Source organism: Cynocephalus volans, chromosome 5 (assembly GCF_027409185.1).
Source record: "Cynocephalus volans isolate mCynVol1 chromosome 5, mCynVol1.pri, whole genome shotgun sequence".
Classification (NCBI taxonomy): Eukaryota; Metazoa; Chordata; class Mammalia; order Dermoptera; family Cynocephalidae; genus Cynocephalus; species Cynocephalus volans.
In genome coordinates, this window is record NC_084464.1 from 112,145,530 (window position 1) to 112,157,654 (window position 12,125).

Sequence of the window (12,125 nt, forward strand, 5' to 3'; positions counted from 1 at the left end):
TTCAGCACCACGGACAGCGACTCCGCTACTCTGCTCGGGGACTGCCCTGAGCGCGCTCGCCACAGCCGGGCGGACTCTCTCGGCTGCTACTACTAGCTCGGCGTATTTGGGTGGTGTGCGAATACAGGCGCATTTATGCATTGATCTGCGTGCGTGTGACTGCATGTTATCCTTGTGTGTATCTGGGCAAAAACTCAGAAGTCCCTGCGGGCACCTGGTGCATTTCGCTCATTCATTCAACAAGTATTTATTGGGGGATGGGGGTGGGGGGGATCCCGGAGTGCGATGGGCAATCCGAGCGGGGCGATTCGAGCCGGGCACCTGAGCGTGAGCAAGTTCCCAAGCAGACTGAACGACACACCTGACGCCTGCTCTCCCCGTCTGTGCAGGGTACAGCAACCGGCCGCGATGAACGCGAGCGCCGCCTCGCTCAACGAGTCCCAGGTGGTGGCAGTGGCGGCCGAGGGAGCGGCAGCGGCGGCCACAGCAGCAGGGACGCCGGACACAGGCGAATGGGGGTCCCCCGCAGCGGCGGCGGCTCTGGGAGGGGGCAGTGGGGCTAATGGGTCGCTGGAGCTGTCGTCGCAGCTGCCGGCGGGGCCGCCGGGACTGCTGCTGTCGACGGTGAATCCATGGGACGTGCTGCTGTGCGTGTCCGGGACGGTGATCGCAGGTGAAAATGCGCTGGTGGTGGCGCTCATCGCTTCCACCCCGGCGCTGCGCACGCCCATGTTCGTGCTGGTGGGCAGCCTGGCCACCGCCGACCTGCTGGCGGGCTGTGGCCTCATCCTGCACTTCGTGTTCCAGTACTTGGTACCCTCGGAGACTGTGAGCCTGCTCACTGTGGGCTTCCTCGTGTCCTCCTTCGCCGCCTCGGTCAGCAGCCTTTTGGCCATCACCGTGGACCGCTACCTGTCCCTGTACAACGCGCTCACCTATTACTCGCGCCGGACCCTGTTGGGCGTGCACCTCCTGCTCGCCGCCACCTGGACCGTGTCCCTAGGCCTCGGGCTGCTGCCAGTGCTTGGCTGGAACTGCCTGGCCGAGCGCACCGCCTGCAGCGTGGTGCGCCCACTGACACGCAGCCATGTGGCACTGCTCTCTGCCACCTTCTTCGCGGTCTTCGGCATCATGCTGCACCTGTACGTGCGCATCTGCCAGGTGGTCTGGCGCCACGCGCACCAGATAGCGCTGCAGCAGCACTGCTTGGCGCCGCCCCACCTCGCCACCACCAGAAAGGGCGTGGGTACGCTGGCTGTGGTGTTGGGCACTTTCGGCGCCAGCTGGCTGCCCTTCGCCATCTATTGCGTGGTGGGCAGCCACGAGGACCCAGCCGTCTACACCTACGCCACCCTGCTGCCTGCCACCTACAACTCCATGATCAATCCCATCATCTATGCCTTCCGCAACCAGGAGATCCAGCGTGCCCTGTGGCTCCTGTTCTGTGGCTGTTTCCAGTCCAAAGTGCCCTTCCGCTCCAGGTCACCCAGTGAAGTCTGAAGGGCTCCTCCGTGTCCTCTCACCAACACCACACCCCAACAAGCCAGCCTTTGGTGAGCCTCTCGACTCCTGCTGATGAACTGTGAGATCACAAATGCTGGAATCTGACTTTGGAAAGAAAGAGGGAATAAACGTACATTTAACAAACTTACAAGAACAAAGAGGCTTGTTGGCACTTTACATATACAGTGTATACATGTGTACATATATATACAAATATTTGTATATTCTGGAGGTGTTCAGGATGTGGAGCTTCCTGTTCTGTGAAAAACTAACAAAAACATGTGGTTGTATACTCAAATTGTACATCACATTCGTCAAGTGAAGACATTCCAATACTGCTTAATTACAGCACTTTATTTTTAGCTGCTGAAGTGCCAAAACAGTGTTGCCATTTTCAAGGGCAGGGGAAAGGGAATAAAAGGAGTATTTTTGTTGTATGTGATAGAATATTTTGCTGCAGATGCATCAACAAATTACAACATATTTTGTACACAAATAAACACATTATAAAAATATTATAAAAATGTAATTTGGGGCATGTGACTGTATAGATTTACTAATTGAGATTTGGATTTTGAGTGTTTATTTAAATGTTTACTATGTATCATCTCCCTCTTGAGAAAATCTTTATGTAAAAAATCATATGCATTTGCACATTGTTCATAAATTTTCACTGAAATACCTAACCTAGATCATTGTGATGGGAGGGGGGAGCAGGAAAGGAGTAATATATTCATGTAACAGTAGTCGCAGGATGTTAATGGGTTTTCGGTGTTATTAACACAAGTTAATCTACTGCCTTTGGTTACTTGGTTTGGAAGACAAGTTTCAGAGCATGTCTGAAACCATTCCTTCGTATCACCCCATGTGCACCTGTGAATCATGAAACCACAGCTTTCAGTTGTAGTTCTTCCAGTATGGCAAGAATTTTAAATGTTGAAAATTCATATTGACTTAGAACATTGTTGCTGGCCAGGTCTTGTAGCAAAATGCACAGTCTTATAAAATGAACAAATTCTTCCAGGAATTCCAAGTATAAACCTCGTACCTTTAAGAGGTAAATGAAGGTATATCCAGCATCCCCTCTTGAGGCACACTCATCTTCAAAATAGGGCCTTAGGATCTTCAAGAACTAAATATTCCTGTTCCACTGATGGGTGTGAGTCATGGTCACCCTCCTCCCCTTCTTACAGGATGATGTGAGGATAAATAAGAGAATAAATGTGGGCTTCTTTGAGCCCCTGTGAAGAAATATGCACACATACGTAAGTAGTTCCTGCTGTTAGGCCTTAGGAAAATACACACAAGCAAATGTGTTTATGCATTCCACAAATGTTTATTGAGTGCCTACTTCATGCTAGACACAATTCCAGGGCTGGGAATATAAAAGTGAGCAAAATAGGCAAAAAGTCTCTGTGATCATAGTGTTACATTCTAGTGGGGGAGATGGCCTACAAGCAAATAAACAAATATATAATGTCATGTTAGGATAAATGTTAAGAAGGAAAATGAAGCAGAGTGAAGGGTGCTGACAGTAGAGGAGCTGCACTGGCTAGTGTGGCCAGGGAAAGTCTCCCAGGAGACATTTAGGAGCAAATCTCAGGGAAGTGAGGGTGGGAGGCATATGTGGAGGAAGAGCTTTCCAGGCAAGTGCAAAGGCTTCAAGGTGGAAGAATGCCTGGCAAGCTCAAGGAATAGCAAGAAGGTTGATATGGCAGGACAGAGTGAGCAAGGGGGAGAGAGATATGAAATTAACCTGGAGAGGGAGCCGAGGCTGGATCATTTCAATCTATACTGGCCACTGTAGGGACTTGGGACTCTGAGTAATACATAAGCGACATGAGCAGATTTATATTTTTAAAGAATCACTCTGGCTGTTCTATTGAGAATAGTCTCTAGGAGGGTCAGAGTGGGAGCAAGAGATAGGGGTCCAAGCCATAAGACCCATGAGAAATGACAGTGGCTTGGAGCACAGTGTCAGTGATGGAGATGGTAAGAAGTGGTTGGGTTCTAGAAATATATTGAAGGGTAGATTGTGTGTAAAGCACAAAAGAAAAAAGTTTAGAATGACTCCAAGGTTTTTGCTTTGAGCAAATGAGTGAATGCAGGGACCTTTGGGTTGGAGGGACACATTAGGAAGTGTGATGATTAATTTTATGTATTAACTTGGCTGGGCCATGAGGTACCCAAATATTTGATATTCTTTGGTATTAACATTATTCTGGGTGTTTCTGTGAGTGTGTTTTCAGATGAGATTAACATTCAAATTGGTGGACTTTGAATAAAGCAGATTGCCCTCCATAATGTGGGTGGGCCTCATCCAATCATTTGAAGGCCTGAATAGAACAAGAAGACTGTCCTTCTCCTAGCAAGAGAGAATTGCCCAGTGAAGTGCCTTTGGACTCCATCTGTAGCACTGGCCCTTCCTGTTTCTACAGCAGACGGCCTTGAGACTAGAGCTGCAGCATTGACTCTCCTGGGTCTCCAGCCTGCCAGCCTACCCTGCAGATTTTGAATTTGCCAGTCTCCATAACCATGTGAGCCTGTTCCTTATAATAAATTTATTCTTGTATATATGTATGTATGTATATGCCCACATGTACATACATCCTATTGGTTCTGTTTCTCTGGAGAACCGTGACTGATACAGGAAGAGTGGGGCATTGAAAAAGTTAGTTACAGGCTCCTAAATGGAGAGCTGATATGGGCAGTTATTCATTAGTTTACAATGCCTCTATAGCATTTACTATATGCCAGACACTACTCTAACCACTTTATGAGTATTAGCTCATTTAGTCACCATAACAATCTTGAATTGGTCAGGTCCCAGCAGGAGATAAATGGCACATTCAACCCAGGTGATTGAGAAGAGTTTAATGAAGGGACTATTTATAAAAGTGTGAGCATGGTTAAGGGAAACCAACAAGGGATGGTGAATTTCCCCAGAGCTAGCACCAGCCTGGCTGCCTGAAGGAGAAAGGGAGGGGAACAGTTACAGAAACAGGACAGCAGGTTGTAGGTTTTGGCTGCCCAGCAGGAGTTGTGGCCTTTAGTAGAGGAAGGCAGCCACTGCCAAACTATAGCCTGGTGGGGAGAAAACTGGGAGAATAAATTACCAAAACACCCTCTTCTCCCTTCATCCCACCTCCGAATGGTGCCTTCCATTAATTAAACTCAACCAGAAGCCAGAGAACAAGAAAACTCCTTACTGGACTGCAAGAAGCAGTCCACTTGGGCATCGAGTAGATAGAGAAGGGTGAAAAGTAGATCTGCTGGTGCAAACAAAACATCCAGCATTAATGCTATGAGCTAAATACTGTTATTATCCCCACTTCACAGATGAGGAGACAAAGGCATACAGAGGTTAGCTACACACATCTGGAGTTCAGGAGAGAGATCTAAGCTGGACAAATGAATTTGGGACTTAACAATATATAGGTGATATTTAAAGCCATGGGTCTGGATGAGGTCACCTCGGGAGTACTTGCAGACAAAGGAGAGAGTAGGGCAAGGTCTGAGCCCCAGGGAACTGAACTATTTAGAAATCAAGAAGACAAGGAGGATAAAGCAAAGGAGAAAGAGAATTGGTCAGTGAGGTGGGAGGAAACTAAGAGAGCACTGTGAACCAAAATAAAGAAGAGAAAAGTGTTTGAGAAAGGAGTAGTCAGCTGGCTCAAATGTTGCCTAGAGAAAAGTAAAATGAGGTCATTAACAAAAACTAAAGATTTTGTAAGGTGAATGTTATTAGTGAACTCGACAAGAGAAGCTTCAGGAGGAGAGGGTAGTAAAGCTTGATTGTAGAAGGTACAAGAGAAAATGCATGAGCAATCTAGTCTCCAGCAGCTCACAGCAGAACTGTGACCTTTTCAACACTATAAAACACACTATGTTTTACAGATGCAGAGTTTTATGGTCTCTATAAATTTAGAGCCAGTAAGATTATCATTATTGTTTATTTGTCAAATTGAAATTTTCTAAAGAACTAACCTTCATAGACTCTTCAGCCTCATCAGACAATGTTTCATGTTCTATTAGTATCTAGAATGCATTCAAATGTACTGAAATACAAAAGCTCTGGCTGTTAACTTCCCCACATGTGGTGGGGCAAACAATATAAGAGACAGAACAAAGAAGTCAATATTATTATACATTTCATAATTACAGAGAAAAACTTCTTGCAATCAGCACATTAAGAGAGTTCGAGGCTAAAATAATAAGACACAGATCATGGATCTGACTTCAATCCACTCAATATTAATATTCAACATCAGCCCTAGTCCAAATCTAAAGGTTTGGGAGAGTCAAGAATAAGAAGACACTTATTATCAGGGTTAATAACCCCGACTTACACATTTGGCCAGGCTGTGTAATGTCAATAGGCTTCACATTAACCAACCTGGTGATGAGAATATAAAACTGTAGATAGATCTTGAAAAGTTTTCATAAAGGAATGTCACATATTCATTTGGCTATCAAATATTAATTAAGAATCTCATATTCCAAGACTCTATGCTCGTTGCTGGACATATACAGTCTTTGAGAAAGACAAGACTCTCTCAAACATCCAGCTGCCTAACCACTTTGTCGTCTAATAGGCATCCTAAATTTAGCACATTTAAAATTGGGTCACTGATCTTTATCCCTAAACCTGCTCATTAGTCCTTATTTACTAAGTTAATGGCAATGTCATCTTTCTACTTGTTCAGCCTGGAAATCTTGGAGTCACACTTACCCTTCTATTTCTCTCATACCTCACATCCAATGTGCTAGCAAAGCCTGTTGTCTTTACCTTCAGAATATACCAGAATCCAGCCAGTTCTCATCATCTGCACCACTGTAATTATCTCTTGCCTGAGTTACTGTGGTAACCTCCTATCTGGTCTCCTGGCTTCAGTTCTTGTGCCCTTCAGTCGATTGTCTATACAGTGGCTCATCCCCACGAGCAGTTTCTCCCTTGACTGCTCTTCACATCTAGGTACGAGCCCACAAAGAGTGCAGTCCATCTTGAAAGGACAAACTTGGGGAAGAGTTATATAGGCCCTGAAAATAGGCCTTGAGTCAGAATTTCTTGCATAAGGAATTTTGGGGTCCTGGGTAGCTGGGGCCTGGTGTAAAAGTGAGGACATAGATTCTTCACCCTGAGAAAGGAGCAGAGCTGCAGGAGGTCTCTAAAGCATAAGCCCAGGGCAGGGCCCCACTTGGCCCAGTGTATTCATTTCCTATCACTGCCATAACAAATTACCACAACCTTGGCAGAAAGCTTAAAATAACACACATTTATTCTTACAGTTATGGAGGTTAGAAGTATGAAATCATTTTCACTGGGATGAAAATAAGGTGTCAGAGGGCTCACTCCCTCCAGAGGTTCTATAGGAAGAATCTGTTTCCTTGCTTTTTCCAGCTTCTAGAGTTGCATTCCTTGGTTTTTGGCCCCTTCCTCCATCTTCAAAGCCAGGAGTGTAGCATCTTGGCTCAGTGGTCACTTTGCCTTCCTCTTCTCTAGTCAAATCTCCCTGTGCATCTCTCTTATAAGGACAAGATTGTGATTACATTTGGGGACTGCCCAGATAGTCCATGATAAATTCCCATCTCAAGAGCCTTAATATAATCACATCTGCAATGCTCCTTTTGTCATGTAAGGTAACAGGCACAGCTCTGAGAGCAGTACTAATGAAAAGTACCATAAAGGTATGCACAGACTGGGAAAGCATCCCATAGGAAAGTCAGAAAAATGTTGCAGAAGACTCCACTAGGGAGGCAACACCAAGCTAAGTCTAGAAGAACAAAAGAAATTTGCAAGGCAAAGGGCATTGAAGCAGGTGTTCCAGACCAAGAGAGCAACAAGAAGCACAAAAGCATGGCCCATTCAGAGAAACACAGGTCATTAAGCACAGCTGGAATGTATAAGATGTAGAGCCTAGAGAGCGAGTTGCCGGAGATGCATCTGGAAAGGTAGCAGGAGCAAGTTCACAAAGAGCTGCATTAGGAGTGGATTGCAGGCAGGAAAGACTGGAAGCCAAAGGACGATTCTGGAGGCTGGTTGCAGTAATCCAGGTAAGAGGTCAGGCCAGCCTCAGCTAAGCAGGGCAGAAAGAGTAGAAAGAAGGAGAGGAACTCAAGAGATTTCAAAGAGGTGGAGGATCTCAGACTAAATGAGTGATTCCAAGGGTTGGGGAACAATTTAGGAGTCAAGGGTGTTAAACTGAGTGGGTTCACTGAGACAGGAACACGGGGGAGAGGCCAATTTGAGGAAGAGAGTGATGCATCAGGTTTTCCATGTATTAAATTTCAGGATCTGTGGGATATCCCAGTGGAAGCAGCTGGCCCTGTGGCTTTGGAGCTCATGGGGATGGTTGGAATGGAGACACAATATCTGTAGTCATCAACCTTAAGGTGGAAGCCAAGCCATGGGAGGAAATGAGAAGAGGCCAGGGGCACAGTGTGGGACACGATCACACATGGGAGTTCAACGAAGGAAAGCAAAAGAGAGAAGGAGACCTAGCAGGGGTATCCAGTGGAGACCTCGGAAAGTCAAGAAGAGAAAAACTTCTTGAACAAGGAGGAAGTGATTGAGTATGTAAAGGTTGCCAGGAGCGGGGTTGGAAAGTGCTAGATTTAGGAATATGGTGGTCATTAGTGACCCATGTGAGAGCAGCTTCAACAGAGAGGGGGAAGAAAGCTAGATTGAGTAGATGGAGGAGGAAATGGGAACTTTCTAATTTTTTTTCAATAAATTTAGATTTGAATGGAAGGAGAGAGATAGGGTGGTAACTAGAGGAAAACAGAGTCTCAATCTTTTTTTGTTTTGTTTTTTAAAGATGGGCAAGGATTGAATATGTTACTAGACTAAAGGGGATGTACCATATAATTGGAAAAGCTGAACATAGGAGAGGAAAAGGTGCCTGACAGAGCAAGGCTTGACAGGAGGAGGATGGGGTCCAGGGCACAGTGTCAGAGGAGAGAGGGACTTTGGAGAAGGTACAGACAGGGCTCCCCTGCTCTGACAGGAGGCAAGGTGGGAGTAATTGGTATTGATAGATCTAAGTTCATGGGTGGTGGGAGGAAGCTCACAGAGCTCCTACCTGACAGCCTCCATTTATCTGAAGGAAGAGTGCCAGTGAAGAGACTATGACAAGAAGTATCAATAACCTGAGTTGATGACATTGGGAACAAAGCTGCAAACTTGAAATATTGTAATCATCTTATCAAAGTTAAAGGTCAGACCATGCATTGCAAGGATGTAGAGCAATCAGAATTCTCATATACTGATGGTGGGAATGTAAAATGGTACGAACACATTGGAAAATATTTTGGTGGTTTCCTAAAATGTTAAACATACTCCTATCATATGACCCAATCTTCTACTACTAAATAGTTACCCCAGAAAAATGAAAATTTTTGTCTATATAGATTTGCACATGAATATTTATAGCAGCTTTATTTACAATAGCTGAAAACTAAAAACAACTCAAATATACATCAGCAAATAAATGAGTAAACAAATCGTGGTACACCTACATGATAGAACGCTACTCAGTATTTAAGAGGAAAGAACTATTGACACATACAATAGCAGGGATGAGCCTCTGGATAATTATGCCAAGTGAAAGAAGCCAGGCAAAAAAGAATAAATAGTGTAAGATTCTGTTTATATAAAATTCTTGAAAATGTATAGTGACAGAAAGCAGATCACTGTTTGGGACTGGGGGAATAGGGATGGGAGAGAGAGGAAGGGATTGAAAAAGGCACAAGGAAATCTTTGGGGTGATGGATATGTTCATTATCATAATGGTGATGATGGTTTCATTGTTGTTTGTGTACATATTGCAAGACTCATCAGATTGTACACTTTAAATAGGTACTGTTCATTGTATACCAATTACACCTAAATAAAGTTGTAATAAATAAATTAAAGATCAGAGAAAAAAACATACTACAATAACAGATAATTAAAAACAATACTATATGAAAATAAAATGTGAAGTCCCAATAGGACATGGTTTATTAGTTAAAATAGGCTAATTCATGCTGCAGTAACAAACAACCTTGAAATCATAGTGGCTTAACACAGCAAAAATTTCTCACTTGTACAATGCTAACTGCAATGCCTGGGCAATTTCCCAAGGCAACTCTTCCCTATGTAGCAGTGTAGCCATCCCTCCTCTGGCTCCATCCTCTCAGCTTGAGGCCTTCTCTATAGTCATGGGGGCTGTGAAGCAAGCACTGGAGGGTCTCATGCCTGCCACTGAATGCTTTGGCCCATAAATGACAATTCTACTCACAGCCCATTGGGAAGAACTCATCATATGGCCCCACCTAACGACAAAGGTAGTTACTCCCAAGTGCTCAGAAAGAAAGGTGAACGAGAAATGGGTGAATGTGAGATTTTGCCGCTCATGGCTTAGAAAACAAATACATTGTCTTTGACATCCCAAAGTGAACATCAGATTGCAGACAGAGAAGAAATTCTCAAGATTCAAACTCAAATTTTCAGATATTATTTAGGACTAGACAGAAATTTATGGTCCTTTAATAAAACTTATGTAATGTGGATGTCTGGTTAAATTAGCAGAACACAGTACTAAAAAGCCAAGACCTGAGGTGAGCAGAAAGAAGGTGCTGTTCCAGAAAGGAGCCTGGTTTTCTAACCACAGTCAGACTTTGCCCCTGTCCCACAGGAGCGGAGAGTTGTGAAGGTTTAGCACAAACCCTTTTCCAAAAACAAACAATCCCAAGCCCGTATTGTCAATGCATTATCGAGATTTTGTGGATTTTCCCGTTGAGGGAAAGAGTGCTAATTGATAGTGATCAGAGGATCCAGAAATATTTATCTGAATTTTACCTGTGGGCGAAATTCACAACCTTACCAAGTCCCTTAGGGAAATAGTGAGGGTCAATATCAGGTCTACATTAATAGTTGCTGAAGGGAGGGAGAGAGGAGGAAGTTTGCTGTTAACTATGAGCTGTGGCTTCGGCACATAACCCAAATGTGGAGCATTCTTGGAGGCTGGGCTAGGCCATATCAAATGTCCTTTTTTCTTAAGCCAGGAAGGTCTAAAGAACCTCAGTCCAAAGCTTAACTGGCTTTGCCCAATCTAAGCCCTCAATACTCAAAGCCAGGTCTCAGATCTTGGTACTAAGAGTTACAAAACAAGCCAAAGCAACTTTAAACTTCCAGACCTGGGGAGAAGAGATAGAGGGAGGAAAGGAAGGAAAGAGAGGGAGAGAGAGAGAGGGAGAGATGCTCAGTGGCCAGTTAGCCTGGACCTAGCTGCCCCGGAGGAGGACAGATGGAAGGAACAAGGCTAAGCCTCCAGACAAAGAGCAGTGCTTGTCTCTTCCACTCCAGCCTGGAGGAAGGGAGTAGCCATTGACCGCTTACCAGGTGGACCAACTGGATCAGTGCTCCTGCCACTTAAGGGTGGAATGAGCAGGAAGATGGAGAGAGAAGGACAGCACCTTACAGTGCGCTAGGGTTGTACAGATTAAATGAGTTAATAAATAAAGTTAGACTAGTGCCTGGCACATGGTAGCATTACATATGCCTTAGCTGCTATTATTTTTCCTGTTGTTATTATTATTAAGCAGATTTTATGAATGCTGAATTTCACATAGTCTAGATTTTATAGTCTTAAGTGCATTTTGCTTTTCAAATTTCCACTATTGCACCCATAAAATATTTTTCATATTAACTGCTTTCAGTAATCTGCAAATATCAAAAATTGCCATTTCAATGTCTTTAGCTGCTGCTCTGAAAATAACAGTTTTTGATACATAATTAAGATTTATCTACAAGGGCCGAGCCCGTGGCGCACTCGGGAGAGTGCGGCGCTGGGAGCGCAGTGACGCTCCCGCTGCGGGTTCGGATCCTATATCGGAATGGCCGGTGCACTCACTGGCTGAGTGCCGGTCACGAAAAAGACAAAAAAAAAAAAAAGATTTATCTACAAAACAGCAATCCAAATCAATATTATGCCAATTTTTTTTCCATTGGACTGAAATTGAGGTCTACATATTTGCTACAAAGTATTGGTCTTTAATTTTCAGATGGAATGTTGACACTCAGCAATACCTGAGCAGAATAACATTAACAATGATTATATCATCTCTGCTCCCCCCAAACTAGATTATTTGTACAGAAAAATAAACAAAAAACCAGCCAGCAATCACATACACATTCTCTCTGTCTTTCTGTCTGTCTCTAACACACACACACACACACACACACACACACACACACATATCATATCATGTATCTGGGAGTCACTGTGATTCACCAGGGCTCACTAACTAGGAGGATACACTACACACCCAGTAGCAGTTTGTGTTCAAGGATTCTCTGCAAAACTGGACTATTCCATAGAGAAATGCAGCTATAAGGAAGAAATTTGGTAGGATAAGCTCCAGAGGTATATATAACCAGCAGAGCTAACAGAGTAGTGGCAGGATGAACACATTTGAATACAGACATGCAGATGGAAGGACGGGGAGAGAAGGGCATATGCTCACTAAAAGAATCCTCTGAGGACTTATCAGTCCCTGCATGTTAGGTTGGGAGAAAAGGGTTGATGTATTACTGACTGAGTGTACAGGTGAGAGCTGCATCTTGGAAGCCCCTGTGT

The 12,125-nt window shown here is 44.3% G+C and overlaps 1 protein-coding gene across 1 annotated transcript; it reads left to right on the forward strand.

Moving 5' to 3' along the window:
• Positions 1-405: 405 nt before the first annotated feature.
• GPR6 (G protein-coupled receptor 6) lies at positions 406-1,500 on the forward strand. The gene has a single exon (XM_063098427.1). It carries the CDS (start codon positions 409-411, stop codon positions 1,498-1,500), a length of 1,092 nt encoding a protein of 363 aa, XP_062954497.1. The 5' UTR covers positions 406-408.
• The last annotated feature ends 10,625 nt before the right edge of the window (positions 1,501-12,125 follow it).

Coding starts and splice junctions, on each gene's coding strand:
- GPR6 (XM_063098427.1), top strand. CDS start 409: ATGAACGCGAGCGCCGCCTCGCTCAACGAGTCCCAGGTGGTGGCAGTG.